The following is a 24,111-nucleotide window of genomic DNA, read 5'->3' as shown; positions in this document are numbered from 1 at the left end:
TTGAAATAAAATAACTGCATATTTTTAATAATTTTCAAAGAGTTCTAACCAAATTCACCCGTGTTTCTATTTAAAGACATATACTTGAATCAAATTTTCTTAATTTCAAGAGTTTTGCAAAAATTTTGCTTTATACCCCGGTCCCTAGAAATCAAAGAGACATTATCGAACAAAATAAAATGGTCTGGAAAATCAAAAATAAGTTCCGAAAGGGCTGAAGTGAAGTCTTCAAGCTTAGAATTTTGCTTAAAAGGCGTTGAAATAGTCTGTATGCTGTAGTAATCTCATTTCCAAATATTGACTAGTACGTCCCACATATAAGCTTCGACAAGTACATGGGATTTGATAGACCCCACTTTGTTGCCCAAATAAAGTTAGATCCTTCTCAAAACTTAGAAAACTTCTCAAAGTATTACTACTCTTTAAACCTATCTTTAAACCATTACTCTGTAAATTATATAGGATATATGGCACTGTATGCAGATTAACGACAATAAAAATCCTCATCTTAGATACATTTTTCTCTGCAATTCCTTGATCCTGATTGCATAAAATCAAACTTAGACGATGAAGGTTCCCATAAATATACCTGTAAGATTTAATTTGAATCAAAGAAGTATCGACACAAGTTTTAAACTAAAGCTTGCTTTTCTAAAAAAAAGAAAAAGGATCAGCTAAGGCCAAACCCTAGTCGCGTTCTTTTTTGCTTTTATTATTTGTTTTTTTTTTATATCTGATACATTCAGCGCTGAACGTGTGGAAATAAAGCCTCATAATATTTTTAGTATCTTGCGTTGCTCCAATGTTTATACCGTGACATTTAAAATCCAATGCTGACGTAAAAAGAGATTACCGAGACTCATGTTTTCACTATTAGTGTCAAAAAATTGTATCAAAGAAATAGTTATGAAGCCAAAAGGTTGAAATCTCGAGGTCAAATCGTATTTTCTTCATTTTGGAGGAACAACATTTATGAAAAATAAAAAAAGTAAATTTACTCGTGTAAAGTCAGTGCTTATCAATTAATGTTTACTTCCGCGACCTAACAAAAGGAATTTTTACATCTTATTTCCCTTCCTTCCTGTGTCAAGATAATGCAATATTAAACTTTTACGTTTCTCTGATTATTTCACAGACAATATGACCTTGCAGAGGTAATGATTTGTAAATAAATTTTAATGAAGTAAGGTTCAGTTTATATGCAAACATTTGCGTTAAAAGTGATTACTGAATTTCAAGAAAAACCTTATAAGATAGCATATATTTTGTTTCAAAAATAGTTAACACATGAAAAAATCAACCGTGCTAAAATCAACAAAGATTATTAAGTTTAGGTAGACAATTAATTCACATAGGGATGTCAACTTGCTAGAACATAGAGGGAGGGTTGGTAAAATATATTTTTCAACCACTAGGGGAGGGGGTAAATCATCTGTATTGCCTGATGTTATCAAGCAATATAAATTAAAACAATGCAAAGATGGATTATTCTATGCTTGTATCTCTTGGTTTCAGCCTAAATGCTAATTAAATCCCCCTAATAATTCCTGGTAGGATTCCTGTTTTGTTTATCTCAGACAAACAATAAAGACATTCAGCAATGACCTACTCTTTAATGAAAGCCCGTCATTAGTTTACGCAGGTAAAATCAAAATATAATGCGACTTGTTATTGCGCAAAAGCAAGTTTTCAGAGTTTCATAGTATATACGTTTAGGAAACTTTTCGTCTGGTTACTGTAATCAATTCTGGATGCAGTTTTCCTGTGAGATTGAATACTTAATCAACTTAAAGGAAATTATAACAAGTAATTTGAACTAATGCGATAACCGAACTCCGTTAATTAAATTGTCATCAAACGTGTGAAAAATTTTTGTTATGTTAAATGTTTGTGAGGAATTATATGGGGATGCCTTATAATAAGGGGAAATCTCGTCCGGATATTTTCCACGTGATGAACTTCAATTATGCACTATGAGAATCGTGGTTGCAGCAATAGCTGGATTCTAGTAAAGAGGGGACCAGGGGCTATAGTAACCAAATTTCAAAACCCGTTTGAAAAGAAGTGTCTAGTGAGAAAAAAAAAACCGTCACAGGTTGGTAATAAGGATTCTTTCGTTTAATCATAATCGTAAAAGTTGATTGTGCAAACGAGTTTGTCGGAATTTCAAAAGAAAGCACTCAAAAATGGTGTCAGATCGAAATGAAAAGTGTACCATTGGAATCACCATGGTTGGTAGCTAATATAGAGGAGAATTATAGTCCCCCACCTCAAACAACAAAGAAAATCGTTTTTTAATATGGTTAGCACTGATTACTGCTTTTTTTTGTTACTTATCGGTTATATAATAAACACTATAAAATTTCGACACAAGAAACTGGTCAAGTTACTTCTCTACACTCTCGATCATTTGGATGGCAAAGATCAGATGGGATAATAACCGATTAGAATATGCTCAGAGGCGCCATTTGGGGGGGGGGGGTCAGTGGTGGGCAAATGCCCACCACAGATTTTCCAGGGGGCCCAAGCTTCCACCACAAAGGGCCGTTTTCCGGCCATAATTGTCCATTATGTCCAACATAATCCATTCTGTTCAAATGATTTGAACTAACTGCACGCCTATTAGCCAAAGAGCGTAATTACCTGACGACCCTTGGGGTAATTGCGCTATTTGCTATTAATCATTGTAAACTTTGAAAGTAGGTTAGATTCATAATAAAAGTCTCAACTTCTGGCAAATGCCCCATGCCCACCCCAAGATTTGGCCCAAATGGCGCCTCTGAATATACTGTCTCACCATGGATGTTGAAGTTAAGATTTGGGATTTGCCACTGACCAAAGAACAGGCAATTATATTTCTCAAGGATAAGGGGTTGTTTCCCAAAACAAAAAAAAAATGGACGGATAATAGATAGACATATCTATTAACAAATGAACTAATATAATTTTTATACAATCCTAATGAGGGCGAGGGGAGGTTAATACCAGGTTTGCTTCTCACTCAATTGGACTATCTGTCTTGGCAATTTCTACAATTAGCTATGGCTTGATGTCCACAACTATTCCATTTTAATTCAAAAGGGCTTTATGAAAAGTTCACTTTTCGAGTATTTAGCTTCGAAGACCGCACTGCCTTTCCATGACGAAAGTAAAACAGTTCAAAATAGGGATGATACCTTTTTATTGGCAGTGAATAGATATAAAATTATTTAACTGGATATTTCGAACACATATACAGTGTTCATCATCAGCAGTAAAACTCTTTTTTTTATTTTCTTGTAACGTTAAGGTCCTTGATGAAAAATTAATTACACCTGGTCCAAGAGTTGACGAAGGTATTACGGCTTTATTTTCAGATAATTTTGAAAACTTTTTAAGTAATCTTTCTCTGGAAAGGTGAAAGTCATGATTGAAATGACTGATGATGATGAACACTGTATATGTGTTCGAAATACCCAGTTAAATAACTTTATATCTATTCACTGTCAATAAAAAGGTATCATCCCTATTTTGAACTGTTTTACTTTCGTCGAGTATTTATTTTATAACCGATAAGTACAATTTTTTCTAGGAGTCTTCATGTCTAATCTTTGGCCGTAGAATGTTGGGAGAGGGAAAATTTGAACAGAGGTCACAATATTTAGTGTCCTTTTCAAGTAACAAAAGAGATCACACTACAGCAAAGTGGAGTGTTCTGCCATTTTGCACCATAACATAACAATTCTGGCCTAAAGAGGGTCGAAATGCCGGGGAATACAACTTCTAAGATAGCCAATCCATCTTTCATGGTTCAAAACCCCCAACCGAAGGTTTGAACCACCTCCCTATATTGACAAACGAGGAAAATCATTTCTTGCATGGTTAGAATGCGATCTCCTTATTTATTTCTATATCATTTTCTATCAGGGCATATAGATTACTGCAAGACTACAGAGATATTTTCAACTTTAAGGACTATTGCCTCTGTCAACATGCTTATTATAAATTTCTATCAATAACTCCTTCTTAAGATGCCATATGGCACCAAAAACGACACTTTTTGATATCATTTCTGGAGAGGAAAGTCTAAGAAATATATATAGAGAACCCTTGTAATCTCCATCGTTAGAAAACCTTTGACCAGAGGTTTACCATGCCCCCTTGTTTAATCCTCCTCCTAGCCCCGTTTATTAGGTGAAAACTAAGAAAAGTGTTTTGAAAAAAAACTTGCTGATAGCAAAAAAATTGCTTGCTTTCATTTTCATAAAATTCATTAAATTTTTGATTTGCAAAATATCAAAGACAACGGTGACCAATGTCCCTCAGGTTCGGGCTCTAGTTGCGTCGCAAGTTGTACATATCTTGTCGGAAAGTTTAAGGGCGGCAGGAAATAAAACCTGTTTGTTGCCCTGTTTTAATAAGAACCATATTGACTTATATACTTTCATCGTATGAATTAAATTAAGACCTTATTGTAAGGTGTAATGTGGAAAAACAAAACAAAATTGAGCAAAATTAATTTTTAATTACAAAGTTTTTCTTGCGGAAGTAAATAAACAAGTTGAAAATTAAAACGAAAAAGAATCATTACTTCCCAGAAGACGCGAGATATATCTAAGAAATTGGCTAAAAACAAACTGGCTTATGTTGCTTTCTAATATCTGTAGAACTCTTAAAACTAGCGCTTTAATGAAAACTGATCTTGCTGAAACCATGAAACGAGCTGAAATCTTTACTGAAATCATGGCCAGTTGTATACAGTTGAGAACCTAATTATTTCTTTATTATTAGTTCATTATTGTAATAAATTAGTTCTTCATTTTCTGTAGCCTACTTATTGAATCTTTTGCTCCTAAGGGAACATCCTGTTTTTTGGAGCTTGGTTTTGTGTTTTTCTAAAACAAACTTTTAGAATGAGTCTATTAGGAATTGCAAACCTTTCATCAACTCCATAGTGACGTTCCCGCAGCCCTACAAACCACTCCTTCTTTCGTGACTGATAAGTCTACGCATAATCTTCACAATTCAAGGAATATTAATATTTTATTTACTCCATCGGTGAGGTCTGATTTCAATCCGTTAATCGCTTGTCATATAAATAGGAATACCCTACCTGAAACTGAGTCAGTTCAACAATGTCACTCTAAGACAATTTTTTTTTCTAGGACAGATGACTCTAACCTGGGTTAGAAATTTTTGTTTTGACGGGTGTTTGACTTGTGCTAAGGATTTCTTGTGGCTTGGTTTCAAATATGTAATTGGAAATATCTTTACTTCATGGGATAGTCCTCTGTCTTTATTTTTCACTTTTTTTAGGGGGATTTTATTCTTTTTTGGGAGTAAGGGGGTCTCTAAAAGTCTCTTAAGTTTTGAGTCTCTTAAACATTGTATTTTATTCTTTTTTTTATTTTATTTTCTCTTGTGTTGAATCTCTGAAAGGTGTAAATGAACTACGTTAAAAATATTATGTTAAATTATGTTAAAATGTTCTATGCTGCATCATTGATGATCGGTGAGGCATGGGAATATTTTGTTGGGCCATGGGCAGGACATGCAGCGTTCAGATGACTATACCAAAAACTGCAATTTTATATTCAGACAATGTCAGACAAATTGTCCATCAGGAAACGTTGGGAAAGCAAACAGACCCTACAGTATTTTAGTTTTTGCTTAGTCATACATTATCAGGGTTACCAACTGGACGCAAAAGGGGACACACTCTGCAGATTTACGACATACAAAAACAATTCCCGACTAGATATATATTTTGGTATAAAAAAATGTAACTTCTCAACAAATTAGTGATTTTTCTCGGATTTTTGTTTCTGAGCATCCAGGTTTTTCCAGAGGTATCGTAAGTAGGGGATTTTCTCCAAAGTAAGGGATTTACATGTTTAGATGAGTATTGTTGTTTCACAAAAAGTCCTTTTGTATGAATTTTTTTCATGAATAAGGCTCTAAGTCTTTAAAATGGAATTTCTGTTATCTTTGCTTAAGCTTCATCTAAGTTAAAAAATGTTTCTAGATTTAAAAAATCACATATCACTGAAACTTCAGAAATCAAATTTGTGCACAAATATGACACTAAAAACACTTTCTTGTGAGTCATTTTGGCTATAGATCTGTTCTGAAAATTTTAATTTGGAAATATAAGCCTTGTTCAACTTTCACAGGGCCCCCATTAGGTTTTAAAATGTTGTTTAATGGCTTACGAAAATAAGATGCATGTCAAAAGTTATTAGAAAGTCAAAATTCACATACTTTTACAAGTAGCGTACCCCCCCCCCCTATGCAGGGTGTGACGGGATAAAAATACACCAAAAAAATAGCATAAAAATTACCATATAAAAATATACCATAGAAATTACAGCGAACTTTTCTCGCACCAGAATAACAGGAAATTAGTATCCCTTGTTCTCTTTGACATGCCCAGAGCCAAAAAGAAACTTAAATAAATGTAAATGCCGTTGACAGAAAGGCCGTATTAAGAGGGAGGGTACCAGGTTTGACCCCCATCCCCGTAATATTGGTATGACTTAAAAAATAACAAAAATTCACATATATAATACTTCCCACCAAGTTTAATCCCTATCTCTCCACTCTAAGCGTTTTCCAAGATTTCTTGTTTCCCCTTCCAACTCCCTCCAGTGTCACCAGATCCGGCCAGGATTTAAAATACGAGTTCTGAGATATGAGGTCCTTCTAAATATCAAATTTCATCAAGATTCGATCACCCGTTCGTAAGTTAAAGTACCTCATTTTTTCTAATTTTTCCAAATTAACCCTCCTTCCGCTCAACCCGCCTCCCAGATGGTCGAATCGGGGAAGCAACTATTTATTATTTAATATCGTCTGGTCCCTGATACACCTGCCAACTTTCATCGTCCTAGCTTATCTGTAAGTGCCCGAACTAGCAAAACCGGGACCGACAGACAGGCAGACAGACAGACCGACAGACAACCGAAATTGCGATCGCTATATGTCACTTGGTAAATATCAAGTGCCATAAAAACGATTCCAGAATGCAGAACACTGTTTCCAGATTGTTGTTCGTAGTTCAAGCCAAATTTAGTGAGCTTCGTTTATAGCTGCAATAGATGTTACCTAGTTAAAAGCGAACCAGGGCATATAGTAACCGTATGCTTTAAAACACGCTATGAGAGAAAACTAGCGAGAAAAAAAATGCCATTAAAAGCTAATACATGATTAATAAAAAATGTATGCTTAATCTTGATAGTAAAATTTATTGATAATTTTCTTTGGAATTTTAAAAAAGAGCCGAATACTCTAGAAAATGGCGTCGAATCAAAACAATAAGAGCTAAGAGCTCATATGGCACTTGTGACGAGGTCGGAAGAGCCAAGAGCTCATATGGTATGAGCTCTGGAAAAATTCTAAGAATCAATAGATTGCTTTAAAAGGAAAATCAGAGGCCTAATGCCGGTCGGGATTTAAAATAGGGATTAAAAACGAAGAAAAATTATTCGCATATGAGGGGTTTACCTCCTCGTTATACCTCACTCTTTACGCTAAAGTATTTTTAGTAATTTCAACTATTTAATCTACGACCTTTGTGATTCAGAGGTCATTCTTAAGGAATTGGGACAGAATTTAAGCTTTAGGGTAAAGAGCGAGGTATCGACGAGGGTTGAACCCCCTCATACACGCAGTAAAAACGTACGAATATAGAAGTTCGTTACGTAAATTAATTCGTAAGTTACTCATTTTTTTTTACCAATGAAAACGTTTGTAAAAAATTAAAAGTTCTAGTTGCTTTTTTAAGTAATCAAAAAATTGGAGGGCAACTAGGCCTCCTCCCTCAATCCTTTTTTCTCAAAATCTTCCGATTAATTGTAACTAATTAATATGCAAGTTTCGTTTTAATTATGTATGTGCAGAGAGCCAAGATCAAAACATCCATTAATTCAAAAACGTCCAGAAATTAAAAAAAAAGCAAGTTTTTTAAATGAAAATAAGGGGCAACATTAAAACTTGAAACGAACAGAAATTACTCCGTATACGAAAGGGGCTTTTCCTCCTCAACGGCCCGCTCTTTACGCTAAAGTTTCTTACTGTTTTAAAAATAGAGTTAAGAGAAAGAGTCAAACTTTAGCGTAAAGAGCGGGCCGTTGAGGAGGAAAAGCCCCTTTCATATAAGGAGTAATTTCTGTTCGTTTTAAGTTTTAATGTTGTTCCTTACTTTCATTTAAAAAAAAACTTGTTTTTTTATTTAATTCAAAACAAAACTTAATAATTTTCATAAACTTGATATGTTTTGCCGCTTCTCATTTAGCAGAATATTACAAGAGGGTTGCGTCTGTTTTTTTTTTTTTTTGCATTAAATTCTTATATAGTGTTATTATATGTGCGAAGTGACTTTATGCTTCATGCCCAACAGAATTAGCAATGTTCTGACTAGGCAGTGTTCAAGTATGTGCTTTTACAGTCGGATTTTCAAGTGGGAATCATTCTGTAGTTTCTTAATTGTCGTCCATAACAACTGTTCTTGGCATATTCTTCTTGGAATGACCGTAAATAAAGCACTGAAACCTGCATGGTTTTTTTTTTTCATCTCTTTTCTCACAATTCTGGCAAGGTTGAAGAAAATACAATGCTCTCTTTAAAGCAGGGATAAGAAATCGCGATACTTTTCAACTGCCTCGTTTCTATTTTTAACCTTTTTTTTCTTTCTCCATTCCTTTATCCTGATGCTTAATTTATTTATTTTCTTATGTTTTGTGGTACATCGTCCAAAAAAATGCCTTATTCAGACAACCATTTTTTTTTTTTTTTTTTTTTTTTTTTTTTTTTTTTTTTTTTTTTTTTTTTTTTTTTTTTTTTTTTTTTTTATGATAACCTTCACTCTCTATGGACAACGCAAGAGTTTTGATTATTGCACAACTGTCTTCTTAAAGTCTAATATATTTTTCTTGAGTCCAATAACCTTTTTTAAGGTGTATTACAACACAGTAAAGCATGGACAGGGTAATCCTCAGGTATCTGTTGAGTTTACCACAGCTGAATCTTTCTGTAGCAAAAAAAAATAAAAAAAAATGGAAGGTTACTTGGACATAAGGTGTTTGATAACAATCATGTAGTGTGGCGTCAATTCATCACTATATAATGGAGGGGGGAGGTCAAGGATCTTATTTATAAAAAAAAACAAATGAAGACACATAAAATATATTTATGAATTCAAAAAGGGGGGGATTTTGGGGCACTTCCTTGTTTGCTAGCACACAATCAAGAGTTGAAGCTATGTTAATCATAATGAGATATACCAAAATCTGATGAAAATATAAAAGTTTAGGTTTATAAAAAATTTAGGTTACTTGTATGATATACCCCCTACCGCTCAATTTGTTCACGCACTGACGTACTGTAAACCCGTTTCTTTAACTAGTTTCCTTCAACTTAGCGTGAGAAATAAAAAGGAGAAGTGACAGAATAGATGAGAAATATGTAATTTGAGCTATATATTTACACATTAGGGGAAGATGTTTGGGGGTAAAGTATTTGGAGAGTGTGTAGTCAGAAAAAAATCTTACTTCATAATATACAGAATAATTGTGGCTAACACATTTTCCATACAGACCTGGTGAACCCCCCCCCCTCCCAATGTGCAAAAACATAGCCTAAATTTGTTTTTAATGTAATATATTTTTATCATGCTATGGTATATTTTATTAGGATTAACGTAACTTTACTTCTTGAGTGGTGGGGTGTGTATCATACGAGTACCAAGTTTGGTAACAAAATTATGGAAACTACAGCAAAGAATTATCGAAGGGGGGGCCGCCCAGACCGCATTATATTAAATACGTAGCCTAATCTAACATAACTTAACCTAACATAACTTAACCTAACCTAACCAAAATTCTAACTAAATATCTAATTAAAATATAGCTACAATGTAGTTTTTCACCGAGCCAAAGCTAATTGTCTGGTAGTGAAAACCAATATTTCTCATATTCACGACACAAATTCTCGAGTGTCTACTAGCTAACAAGGAAGTATCGATTTTTTTTTTATTTTATTTTTTTATGAAGTTACCATAATAGATGTTTTTAAAAATCTAGTGGTTAATTGCCCCCCTTGCCTGATCTCCCTTACCCCTAAAAGGTATTATATTACAAAGGCGTTATTTTATCAATTTTGTCTTTTATCTAAAAATTGCCATTCTCACTAGTATTGTTATTAATTTATGCTTTAGTCAAGTTGTTTTCTTTAATTGCAGGAACAGATCTCGTGTGTTATGTATCTATTCTTCGTTCTCTCTACATTCGCTGCGGTAAATGCATTTCCATTTGAATCTACTGAGTCGCAAGTCGACGGTAAGTTCAATGATAAAACTAGTGCTGCTTTTGTGTTATTGGTGACCGGTGTGGCCATATTTATCCACGTAATTTTAGGATTCCCCCCCCCGCCCTAACTCTCAATAAATATGTCGACTCCTGGCTAGGTAATCTAAATTGCAATTTTTATAATAATTGTAAAAATTGCAATTTTACGAAACTAGTGAACAAGAAGAAAAGAGGATACTAATGTATGCGTGTAATGGTTATTGTAATTACACCATTTCGTATGTAAGGGGTGGTCGTAAGACTTCGGAGTGGGCTCATTCGATTCGAAATTGAACCTTCTAGAACCGTTAAAAGTCAAACTAATTGGAGTGAACCAAACCCCTTCCCGTACCCTTTTTTTCTATTCTGAAACATGTCAACCAGAAAACTCGAGACGTTCGATCGAAATTTGAAATGCTTATTTCGTTTAAAAAAAAGCAAAAAGGTTAAACAAATATGGCTCCCAGTTTGACATAAATTGCCCACAGCCCCTGTCGCAAGGGCCATAAATAATTCAAGTTACCAAGTATTTACCTGTTGGTTTTATAAGGGTAAAAGAGGAGCTTGTTGGATGTTGGAAATGTGATTGACTTGAAAGTTTCAGTGATAGTTCTTTGAGACAAAAGGGGGGTCAATGATTTTTGTGTGGGAGAGGAAGGGGCTAGGGGTTTCAAACTTAAAGGGTTTTTCCTATAAGTTTCAAACTTAAAGCCGTGGGTTCTGTGGCCAATAAGAGCCAATATCAGGTAGGATTCGTAATATTTTTCACCTCAATTTTTTTTTCAGATTGGTATGCAGAAAAAAGACCTTAAATTATGTCTCTCCATTCGGCTCAATTGTTACACTTATAATTTCACTGGCTAAGTGGACTTGTATACAGCTTGTATACATTCAGGTGGACTTTATATCTATTCCTGAGGCTCGAATATGATCCTAAACTTGATTTGTCAAACAGTTCGTGGTAACGAGCTGTAGCAAGAAGCGACCCGGCTCAATAGTAACCGAAACTCTAAAAGATTGAATTTTGATACCAATAGTTAAATCAGAAAAATTGCATGTTAGTGCTGATAATAAATATATAAGTTTCATCAAGTTTAGTCTTACCCATCAAAAGTTACGAGCCTGGGAACATTTCGATTCAAATTTCAATTCAAGCCTAATAAAATTTCAATTCAAGAAAATGTAAAATACTTTTTTTGTGTGTGTATGTTACCGTGACAGACGGAAATTGGAAAATGTGGATTTCAATCGGTAAATATCCGAAATTCCTTTTTTTCTGCTTTGATTTAGTCAGCTTCGCCAGTGAGCTTTGTGAGTTGTATGCAAAGTTAGATGGTGACATGTTAGGTTTCTAACCCATTTCTGAGATTAATAGCCTATTTTAACCTAACTTTAACTTTTACCATCAATCCTTGCATAAAACTGACAAATCTGACTGGCAAAGCTGAATCAGGCTAAGCAGAGAGAAAGGAATTCCGAATATTCATCGGTGAACGTCAACGTTTACCAGATTTCGGTCTTTCACCGTAACCTGTGTATAAAACCTTATTGATAAACAAAATTAACAAATATTACCATTACACTTTATTCCTAGAGCACTGAAATCAGTATTATACAAATAGAAGGGTGTATTTTCTACCAAGAAATAATTCAGGCGAGGTGTGTTCGTGTAATTTGGTCGACAAATCATGCATTCTCTTTCGGTTCTAAACAATACATTTTCCTTTGATTTTAATAAAGGTCTTCAAATGGGGACTTTAGAATGTGTAGAGTATGCCAAAAGGATCTAAAAGTTATATCAGTTTCCTAGGTTTAAAGGTACAAAGCTGTGATCTTTATGCCCGTTGTTCTACCATTGACATGATAATGGCTTGTTGGCACTTGAAATTGGTTCCAGAAAATCCAAGGGGACACAATAGAATTTGCATTTGGAAACATATGGATCCCTGTTAAATAAATTGACTATTTGAAAGGCATTCATGACGTGCGAAAACAGTAGGATAGTACCATCGGTAGTGATGTACCAATAGGTTTCAAATTGATTTATTAAGACTAGCCCAATACTCTCTGTCAATGGCTGACCAAATGTGCACTCTAAACCCACAGTGTCTGTTCGTACGATACCCATATCTTGAGTGCCCAACAAGTTTAATACATTTATACCATTAGTTTTAAAAACATTGAACCAGAGGAATCCTATTCTCTTTACACACAAGATTAGAAAGTCCAAATAGTTCAATTTTGTGCAGGGAGGCTGTCCATGATCCTACGGTACTGGCACTTTTTGTAAAGGCCAATACAAGCTTTGAAGGAAATATACAAATGCTAAATGAAAAACCAGTGTAGGTGCGTGAACCTGTTTGCAATATGTCGTTGGTTGACGATCGTAGTAAGGACGAGCAGTTTGATGTTATTTGCACTGGCTCTCAATTTTTCAATTACCAAGGCAAAGGAACTGATAACCTGTTGTTTTCGAAAATAAAGTTTTGCTGAGGTGATAATGATTGATATATAAGGTGCGTTTGCAAGTACTTTTCTGCAAAATGATATTGAATGGAGGGAGTATTAATTTTATATCCACCTTAAAATGTAGTAAAGTCTATCGAAGGCTTAACATCAAACAAATTGCAGTAGCTTTGTACTATTTGAACCGGAAAAAAATCTCTATAACATATAAAAAAACGGCCAAAATCAGTGGAGGTGAAATTGACCTTTTTTGTCTTTTCTTCTAAAATGACGACTTTTTAAAACAACTTAATTTGCCCGTATAGAAAGTCGGTAATAGGTAAATCCGGTATGTAGATCATAAATATGCACTTTTTTTTATAACGCTCATGTTTAGCTCTTCCCCCCTTCCGCCCATAAACCAAGTGTCAATAGAGGTGTGAGAGCAACATTACGCGAAGTTGAATTCATACAGAAAAAACTTGGATTGCTAATGCAAAAAAATAAGCCAAGTTGATTTCAATTTACCCCCAACCCCACTCTCCAACCTAAACGTGACCAGCCCAAATTTATAGAATCCAATAACCAGCTTCTCACAACGGGCTAAATCATTGATTTTAATTTGAACAAAAATCACAGATTATTTGAAATTTTAAAAGAATTTGAGATTCGTCATATTCATTTAATTAAAAATATGTCTTCTTCATCTTCGAATTAGCCCTGAGCATTAGAGCAACTAGTTCCTTTGCAAGATTTGCAAACATTGTCGCATCCGATGCCATTTTGATGACAGCTGCACCGGTCACTATCACGGGATTCCTTACAACCATACTTCATGACGGTGAGAATTTTTTTTTATGCCGCTGGAAGATCCGTGAGGATAGGGCACAGAATGCCGTTCTTAAGTCTCCATCCCCAATCCTAGGATCAGGGGCAGGGATTTGATTGAAATTTCGCTGCTGCTGAAGTAGGAGGTAGATCTTGAGAATGGCTCGAAAATTGTAGACTTTGCTACTTTCTGCTGAAAGACTCGGTGTCGGTAGCCGTCAAGATTGTCAAGAAATTTTCCGCCGTACAATATAGAAAGTAAAGCCTCTCCCGCTACTTTAGTCCAATTTTTCGAAGCATCGCTTTGAGAAAATGTTGAAGCATTTTCCCTAGCCTGTTCTTTGTCTCCCAGCCGTTTCAGCGCAATCCCTTTGCCAAGTCCATGTAGACGGGAAGTTGTTCACAGCCAGTAATTGCGTGAGCAAAAGGAAGCAGTTTGCAGGTTTCAGTCCAAATCTTCTTAAGAATGGCTTCCATGTCCCAAGTTGCACCTGAAGTGGTTGGCGTAGGCCCACTGTGCAAATAGACCTTGTGGTGCTCAGGAATTAAGTAACAACACCAACAATTCGTTATCGTCAGCGATAACTACAATGTACAAAGTCTTCGAACACTCAACCACAGTATGCAAGTCAGCATCTGCCTTAGCTTGGATGGTTCTCAGACCTTTGCCTCGTAAACAATCAGAAAGAACATTGACGGAATGGGCTTTATTCGTTCTGCACGAAAGAGATTCCTCTTTTGTGGTGGTCAGTGTCATTTTTGGGCTAAAAAGTAATTCCCGTCCAGTGACAGGGTTTCGCAAAAGATGAGTTATATCACTTGTCAAAGCAGTGATGTCGTAGCCATCAAAGAAAATAGTGGCGTCTGGATATTTGGCCGAAAGGTACCTCTAGTATCGGTTTAAGATTTCTGAATATGTTTCTTTCTTCACTCAGGGAATCCTGTGAAGCAAAGCTTCCCCGTCTAATACGCAGGCGCAATTCAGACTATGGTCTTTCTACAATAGTATCAGTTTCTGAAAGTCGCATGATAGTTTTGCTAGCTCTGGTTTATTTGGCTTTCGGAACGTTCCAGAATCGTCAAAAATTGACGCAGAATAGGAGCAAAGTTTATATTTAAATGAAGATTGTCCGTCCATATTTACCCTTTAGGATACCAGAGGCAATGATATAGCGTTGCCTATGATAAAGGTCATACGGCTCAAATGTTTTATTATTATTTATTTTGGTTTCCCAGAAGTATTTCATATGGAAGGGGTGGTTGTATAAACTTCGGAGGGGCTCATTCGATTGGAAATCTGAATTTTTAGTGCCCTTTTTAAGAGCCAAAAGTGATCAGAGGGCAGCTAGTCACCCCCCCCCCTTCCTCGCCTTTCCCCTCCCCAAATGCATCAGGTAAAATTTTGATATAGCCATTTTTAAAAATAGTGCAAAAGTCATATAACCAATACTCCGGACACAACCCCCCAGGACCCGACAGCAGGCGTTTGTAAGCTATGCCCTGTGGGCATATACGGTTCTTATAGAAGGGATGTTCTTATAAACTTCATAGAGGGCTCATTTGATTGGATATTTAAAGTTCTAGTTCGCTTTTTTAAGGAAGGCAAGTGCCTTCCTATGCCTTTTTTCCCCAAAATGTACCACATAAAAATTTTGAGATAGCCATATTGTTAAAAATAATTCAAAAGTCAGATAACAGAACTCCGGTGTTACCAAAACCTCCCAGGGCCCGGGGACAGGCGTAGTAAGTTATGCCCTGGGAGCATATATGGTTCTCATGGAAGGGATGCTCGTATAAACTTCACAGAGGGCTCATGAAAACATATCTTGAATCTTGAATGTAACTAAAGAGTGAACTAGAAGCCAAAATTGATTAGTAAGCGTACTGCTTACCCGTTACTTCAAGCTCGATTGTCGGCAAAATGGATCAGCTGGTTTTAGCGCATCACTGCATCTATTGAATAATTTCTCACCACGAGCGTTGAAGAAGATTGCAGATATGGGACATTTTTGAGATGTGTGCAACCATTTATTAGATTGTGTTTGCCTGGGGTGGGGAATATGCAAGAAACTAGGAAACGACTTTTTTCTAGTATTTCGGCATAGGAAGTGTAAATTTTCTCCGCGTGGATCTAATATTCAGGATCTATGTACCAGATTTTCCTATCATTGACTTTCTAAGAGTGCAGGTTGTATTTTTTATATATCGTTCTTTTAGAAGAAAGACGAAAAAACGTCAATTTTACCTTAACCAGTTTTGGCCAATTTATTGTATGTTGTTGAGATTTTTTTTTTCGGTTCGAATAATTTCAAAATCAAAACTATTGCAATTTGTTTGAATACGATTGTCCCCAGAGACTGCAAAAAAGGGATCAAGACAATTCGAACCCCTGACTGCAACAATCGGCGAGGCATTACATTGCAGTCCTTAAGAACTAAAGTCCTTTGTCAAATACTCCTGAAATGAATTTGATTGAGAATTGACGAGATCCTGAGCGACGAACAACACGGTTTTTATCCAGGCAGATCGTGTCGTCGATTGACATCGACTGACGGTTTTTCATCCAGGCAGATTAATTTTCAGTTTAAAAATATCAATTGAAGAATCTAACGAGTGGCAGACTGAAATGCTAATGGTGTTTATCGACTGCTGAAAGGCTTTTGATTTTGTACAAAGAAAATCCCTATGGAAAAAACTACGATATTTCGGCATCCTGGCCAAAATTACCAGGGGGTATTTTTGCTTTATAGAATGACCAGCTGGGCGCTATACGAACCAACAATGAAAACACGACGGAATGGTTTCAGGTCCATTCCGGCTGACGACAAGGATATATCATCTGTCCTGTGCTCTTCACGATTCCCATTGAATACCTACTCCAGTCAAGTTATTGTGTTGAATGAGAACCGCAAGATTTTTTGTGCTGATAATGCTCTCTTTTCTCATCAAAGAGAAGACTTGCATCAAAACATAACAGATCTCTCAAACAAAGCCAACGGCTGTTGTTAATCAGTACACCACTTGTCAATCAGTAACCCAAAGACCAAAGTCAATTGCAATAAGGCAAATATAACGCCGGGACGGACGTTTAATGTTGGCTTCGATGAGATGGAGGAGGTTGAAGAATTTAAGTATCTTGGAAACATCGTAAATTCTGGTGGAAACCTGGAACGCGAAGTAACTACAAGCATTGCTTATAGGCAATGCTTATAAAAACTAAGAAAAGTCTAAAAAAAAAAAACTGTGCATAGTGTTTAAAGATCAAGCTGCTACAAATAAATAGCAATGTCCTCTCTGTATTAATTTACGCGGGTGAAGCATGGACACTGACAAAACATTTTGAGAAAAGAATACAAGGTATCAAAAATAATTGTCTTCGCTGAGTCGCAACATACCTGTGAGTTATAACATGACGCATATGTGAATAAACCGCAATATTTCTATTTTTAATAAATTTATCCCACTGCACGTTTTGCATTGGCTTTAAATTTGAAAAGCGTGTAGTAAAATCATAGGATGTAAAAGAAACAGGTAAGGATTGAGACGAAAACTGTTAGATTACATCTATCTTGCTGGCTCCCAAGCATAGTTTTCTACATTATATCTTGAAGTAAGGTCAAATTCCACGACTTCGTTGTAGTTTTACGGACTTTTCTCTTCTATTAAATCCATGGAAAACTGGTCCCGCCATAAGCTTAAAAGTCATATTCTGTTACCTCTGAAAATATAAAAATATCAGAGACCCCTTCATTTTTGGCAAAACAATTCAAAGACTTTTTTTCATCTTATTTGAAAATAAATTAGTCGATGTTCTGTTTAACCATCATGATGAAAGATCAAACTAACATTTACATAATAACTTCATAATTCATAGCAAATTCGCTTCCGGAGAAAGCGGAGGAACAAAAGTTGCTAGTCTATTATTCCAAATTAGGAAAGGGTAAATTCATTTCGGAAGACAAACATCTTAATGTGTTAAAGATACATCAAATCGGTAATAGATCATAATATGACCGCTAGCACTTCTGAAGGTTGTCTGCAAAAGTTGAGAAAAGTTTGGTCATTGCTCTGTGAAAAAATCCAACATGCTGATCAATTAGGAGCTGCGCCAAAATATCAACTATGAACAGGTTTAATCAGTAGCAAAAGGAGATCCGGAAGTGATTAAACATATGGAGTCGGTCATTCAAGCCGCAAGTACTTTTTGTGGAATTCAGCGATTCCATTTATCTGATTATTATGAAAAAGGCATATAAATGCGACTGTGACTTCCAGGGCTCGAGTTGGTTTCGAGACAGAATTACATTCGCAAGCACTGCACGAGCGTTACACGGGTTATTGCGAGTACAATCAACTCCTGAGAACAATGAGGTTTATATATACAGCTTAACTGGAAATAAGATTCTACGACACCGATAGCTGATTGGTTTCCGGTTACTGTTGACAGGTCTACGAAACATGTCATGGCAAAAAATATTGAGGGTAAATTATTAGTTTGAAAGAATCCCAACGAATGAACTTGACCAAGTGCTGTTCCTTTCTAGAGTAGAGAAAAAAAAAAAAAAATCTTTTCAAACCCCCACTAATTGATGTTCGGTTTTATATTGTAAATCGCTTTAAGTTTTAATGCCTCTCCTAACTTTCATCTACCAGTGTTTTATATTTTTGATTTCTTATCGTTTTTCAAATCATGCCCACGCCTAAGATATGACGAGGGCTGCCTCCCCCATAAACCCCCACTAATTGATGTTCAGTTTTATATTATAAATTGACGAGTAGTGTCTTAGATTGGTAGGAATTCCCCTAAAGACTAGCACAACTTCTCCTGCACTTAATTTGTGTAGCAAGAATCACTGTAGAATGTGACAAAGACGATCGAAAGTATTTCGGCTGTGATAATTAAAGTATTACATTTACCATTATGGTCGAAAATGAGTAATGTATGGGTCATGAATAAACTAAGCACAAGGAAACGAATGGTGCAGTCAGAATTGTCATACCTGTACCATTACAAAGATAAAAAGAGACATCAGCTTCTAAGTGTCGTATTCTTCTTTTATCAGGTCTTGTTGCAATTCAGAATGACAAAAGAGAATTATCTTATGGAGCTATAACGAGGGGACCTTGCATTTGTCTCCTTTTTATGTCAAAGATAAAAATTGAATAATTTTAAGTTTGCTCCGTATACATGAATTTAATTTATCTCAATTAAAAGAGAATAAAAAGTTGATTTAGAATATATTTCCTTTATCCCCGTTAGCCTCATCCTTCAGAGCGAACACAACCGACAAACTTTTTTTCCTTTTTTGTCTCTCCTGAAAAGTTACAAAAATTGCTTAAGTCGCACTTCTAATTGTCGCAGCAAATTTGAAAAAAAAATTAATGGCAGAACGTTAGCTAGTATGAATTTAAAACAGAGTTCAATTTGCGGATGAAACAACTTGGTTGCGAAAGTGTTTCCCCTTTTATCGAAAACTGAGCAAATTTTCTCTGGCTAGTAGCTTTTGTTGAGTAACTTTCTTAAAGAATTTCAACTTTTAGAATTACCATAAAAAGTCGATTCTTTGAATTTATTTATCGCTATCAAAACCTTTTTTAAAGCTCTGGTTGCCGCAAGCGTGAATTGCCCCTTATTTACTGTTCATTGCCACATAACTGTGTAGTGTATAGGAAATAAAATTCTGTTTCTAATATTTCTATTTAAACGTCAATAAAAAAAGCTCCTGTAACACTTGCCTCATCCCCCCCTAATGACACTTAAAATTCCCCACCAGCTCTCCATTTTTTTTATGACGGTAAGCATATGAGGGTTATTTTTGTGTCATAAAGAAAACTGTTATGCAATAAGAAGGTAACTATCATCCCGCAGCACCTATATCGAGGCTTAATCGAAATGAAGAGTGATTAGAGATTAATTTATATCCTCCCCTCCCCCTCAAACCCTATTCTACATTTACCTTTAAGCTCTCGGAAAGTTGACGAAAGTAAAACAGTTCAAAATAGGGATGATACCTTTTTATTGACAGTGAATAGATATAAAATTATTTAACTGGATATTTCGAACACATATACAGTGTTCATCATCAGCAGTAGTTTTATCAGCTGAGTTTTACTACTGATGATGAGCACTGTATATGTGTTCGAAATATCCAGTTAAATAATTTTATATCTATTCACTGTCAATAAAAAGGTATCATCCCTATTTTGAACTGTTTTACTTTCGTCATGGAAAGGCAGTGTGGTCTTCGAAGTTATCTATCTCGGAAAGTTAGAAGATTTGGGCGTAACAATGCACTTTTAGGTTTCAGCCCCCTCCCTATACACAAATATACAGTGATCCACCAGCAATCCTTCATAATAGCTGATGTGCCATCATGGTTAAATGAAGTTTTAAAATAAATGTCCGTATGAACTGCTTATTTTATTTTAAACTGGTTGCCTCTTTGGGAGTGAATGTTCCACCGTACGGCATTACTATATCCGAAACTGGAAAACTCAACTTACAGCATATCAGTCATTTTAAATCGATTGGCTGTCTTAGGAGTTTTATTGTTAAAAAATTATTTATTGTTAACATTGCCATCATTGGCTCAAAGTTAAAGTTCCGAGCCACAAAATGACAGAAAGAGCTACTTGTTTTGTGGCACAATCCTTTTGACTACTTATAAAGGGAACCAGAAATTGCAATATTCCTTCGAATGATTAGTTACCTGGTTTTCTAGGATCATTAGGCTGATAAGACAAATCTTGGAGAGAAGAAAAATTAAATTAGCACATAGCCGTGTTCTTTCTTCTAAAAAACAAAACAAAAACCAAAAAATCATCATTTTCTGTCGATGGGAGTTTGAAAACTCGACAATAAAAACCTATGATATGATGAATTTTATGATTTCATTTTCATTAATACCCCTTGCCCTCTTGGGAGTGTTTTCTCTCGTCTTCGAAACCATACAAATTTTACCAGGCTCGTAAACTTATATGTGTAACTTTAAACCTGATAAATTTTATATATTTTGAATTACCGTAAGAAGGAAACCCTTTTGACGTACATATTGTTTTCGAAATTTCTTTTTTCTTGAGTTTCAGTTACTATTGAGTTGAATTGAATTGAATTTTTTATAACCCGTTATAATACACATGACAAACGGAGTATAATGTGGATGAAAGAAAAGAGGAAAAGAAAATGACCTAAAAAACTAAACAACACATCACCTTACTTAAAAACAATTAAAACATACAAAAGCAAAAGCAAAACATTCATTGAATCAAAATAGCGCTCCATGGGCGCCGACCAATCTTACTATTATAAGCTTCTATGCTTTTTTTTTTCCAATTTTCGAGAACTTGTCATCCGTGACTAAATACAGGCTTGCATATGGGGTGTGGCATACTGTGTATATTCAAATTCTAGGAGATCTTGACTTTCGTAATTCCAGGATATTCCAGTAGATATCCGTAAACATCCTATTCTGATTTCAGATTTCTGCTCATGGAAGTGACGAGGCCTTTTAGACGTTTTTTGTGTGTGTGCTTTGTCTTTTTATATTAATGTATACCCTGTTTCAGCATTAAAGTCTTTTTCTTGCACTTGGTGAGTAAAAAAAAAAAACACTACAAGGCAAAGTCTTGGTACTTCAGCCCCACTCCCTCTGCTTCCACAAGGAATGTAGTTGATGCTACCCCGGCAGATGATATTGGTGTAAATGACTTCGTCCCCTAGAAACAGTGAAGTACAGTCTAAATTGAACTGAATAATGATGAGACTTGGTATTACTTTAATTTTTATGAAACAAAAAGGGACATTTTCTTTTTAAGGTAGTAGATATATAAAATCCATTACTATAAATTCTCATGATTTTCCCCATAGTTTCAAGCAAATCTGTGAATTCTGTATGCTTCCGCTTTCATGGATCAGATTTGCTAATAATTATACCAGCTTCATAAGTTACATTAGAAAACATGCAAGTTTTTTTCTAAATGTATTCAAATAGTCACATTAATGCTTAAAACATACAAAAAGTATTCCGTATTTAAGGCTGGCTGCCACCTCCTCAACATTCCCCCCACTCCCACTCTGTATGCTAAAGTTTTCTAATGCTATACTGATGTCATTTGTCTGTAAGTTATAACGAATAGTTTCCCCATAATTACAAGTAAATCTATAAATCTCATAGTCTTCCGCTTTCATGGATCCGATTACCTTATATCTATACCAGCTTCATAAATTACATAAAACGAACATACAGGTTTTTGATGATAGTAAATAGTGATGTTAAAACTTAAATCAAATAGAAATTATTCTGTATTTGAGGATAGCTGCCATTTCTTCAACCCAGACTCTTTATGCTAAAGGTTTCTAGTGCTATGCTGAAATCATTTGTAAGTATAACAAATGTTGTTTATCGATAATTCCGATTGTTACATTTACCGATTTTCTTTTAAATATTTGAACTCAAAATTTGACTATTTGAAGCAAATTGATAAAAATACTTTCCGTAAAAGACAATTTTAAAGAAAGTTAAAGGCCATATTAAACTTAAGATAAGCAAAAACTAAAACCTATACTAATTCAAACTCAAAACGACTAGAAATTACTATTAAAGAATTAATAAAACCCAAAACGAACATAATTAAACAAAAAATCAAAACAAATAAACATACAACATGTACTACATAATGAATAAATAAATCCTAAAAGGAGTAAAACTTGTAAAACTAAAAGGAGTAAAGTGCCAATGACACAGTAGGCTTTATATTTCTGCAGTTAGGGAAGGGGGTAGTAGCCAAACTCTTATTTGTATTGACTTTGGTTTGTTTTAAGCTTGATTTGCATATTCAATTTCAAGTTTGGCTCGTTTGAAGATTTATTTATTCACTTACATATTTATCTGTTGTATGTTTGTTTGCTATGATTATTTATTTAACTTCTGCTTGTTTTGGGTTTCATTTATCCTTTAACAGTAGTTCTTGTCGTTTTTAGTTTTGATTATTATAATTTTTTTCTCTCCTGATCTTAAGCTTAAAATGGTCTTTGCTTTTCTTTGAAAAGCAAAGACCATTGGGATTTTTTAAATTAATTTCTGATCGAATTATTACCAAAATTTCAATTAATTCATAATTCCATATTATAAATCAATTTTTTTTAACATCAAAGTATCAAAACTAGTATCAAGGTAGCAAATTGTCAACGTAAAAAAGTATCAAAGCAATAAAAGGGATGGAATAATTTTAGGGAAACAATTTGTGAAGTTGCTGATAATGACTTAGGGAAGAAAGTTAGGAACGCTGCTTTAAGTGAAAAAGTTAGTGAAAGTAGTGAAAAAGCTTTGAGTTTAAGAGAGAGGATAAAGGGGGCTTGTACAAGAAATGTCTGAGTGATGTATCATTTGAAAACAAGAGGAATATAAAGACAATAGAGAAAGCATTAAAATATGAACTAAGGAGTTTTGAAGTGGAAGCCATGGATAAAATTGCCAAGTATCTAAAAGATGCAAATAAACGACATGATAGTAAAATATTTTACTTGCATGTTAATAAATTGAGAGGGAGTAGTCAATCCGAACTCGTCTCAGTTAAAGATACGAACGGGGCAAAAATTAGTGGTAAGGAAAGAGTTAAAAAGATATGGGCAGAACATTTTGAGAATTTGCTAAAACTAGATAGAGTTGCAGGAAAAGATACAGAGGAAAATGAAAAAAATTGTGATACCTTGGATGTGAAGCAAGAATTGTTTGTGAGGACGAATTAACGACTGTACTAAAAGGATGACAGAATAATAAGACCCCAGGTGCTGACAGCGTGATAAATGTGTTTCTTACATATGGTGGCTCTGAGGTTAGAAATAAGCTGCTGAAGATTATGAAGATTCGTTGGAAATAAGAAATCGTTGCTAAGACTAATGAGACCTTTCGATCGTCCATCTAGTCAAATAAGAAATCATGGCTAACACTAATGAGACCTTTCGATCGTCCATCTAGTACTCTTCTGGGAGTACCGAGATACAGTTGCAGCAAAAGATATAGATGAAAATGAAAAAGTTTGTGATACCTTGGATTCGAAGGAAGATTTGTTTTGTGAGGAAGAATTAGCGACAGTACTAAAAGGATTAAAATATAATAAAGCCCCAAGTGCTGATAGTGTGATAAATGAGTTTCTTAAATATGGTGGCTCTGAGGTTAGAAATAAGCTACTGAAGATTATGAACATGATTTTTGAAAAAGGGGAAGCACCTAATGATTTTAGAAAACCTTAATTAAACCACTGTATAAGAAAGGTGACAAGACTGAGTAATTATTGAGGCATTAGTCTGGTCTCTGTAGGTAGAAAATTACTTAGTAATATGATACTTTTTAGGCTGAGTGATGCTGTAGACAAAGTTTTAAGAGGAGAACAGTGCGGTCTTAGAAAAGGAAGAGGATGTGTCGACCAAGTTTTCACTTTTAGGTTAATAATATAGAAGTCCCTTCGTTGACAAACACCTTTAGTCCTTAGTTTTATCGATTATGAGCAAGCGTTC

General features: G+C 35.0%; 1 protein-coding gene across 1 annotated transcript in view; it reads left to right on the top strand.

Moving 5' to 3' along the window:
• LOC136029302 (uncharacterized) overlaps positions 1-24,111 on the top strand; it is an 81,283-nt gene that overhangs the window by 17,235 nt on the left and 39,937 nt on the right. Inside the window, exon 2 of the mRNA XM_065707567.1 lies at positions 10,217-10,313. Coding sequence (XP_065563639.1) covers positions 10,235-10,313 — 79 coding nt within the window. The 5' untranslated portion in view covers positions 10,217-10,234. The remainder of the gene's footprint in view (positions 1-10,216; positions 10,314-24,111) is intronic.

The sequence above is a fragment of the Artemia franciscana genome, chromosome 7, assembly GCF_032884065.1.
Source record: "Artemia franciscana chromosome 7, ASM3288406v1, whole genome shotgun sequence".
NCBI classification, from domain to species: Eukaryota; Metazoa; Arthropoda; class Branchiopoda; order Anostraca; family Artemiidae; genus Artemia; species Artemia franciscana.
This window is presented reverse-complemented; position numbering and strand designations above follow the sequence as displayed.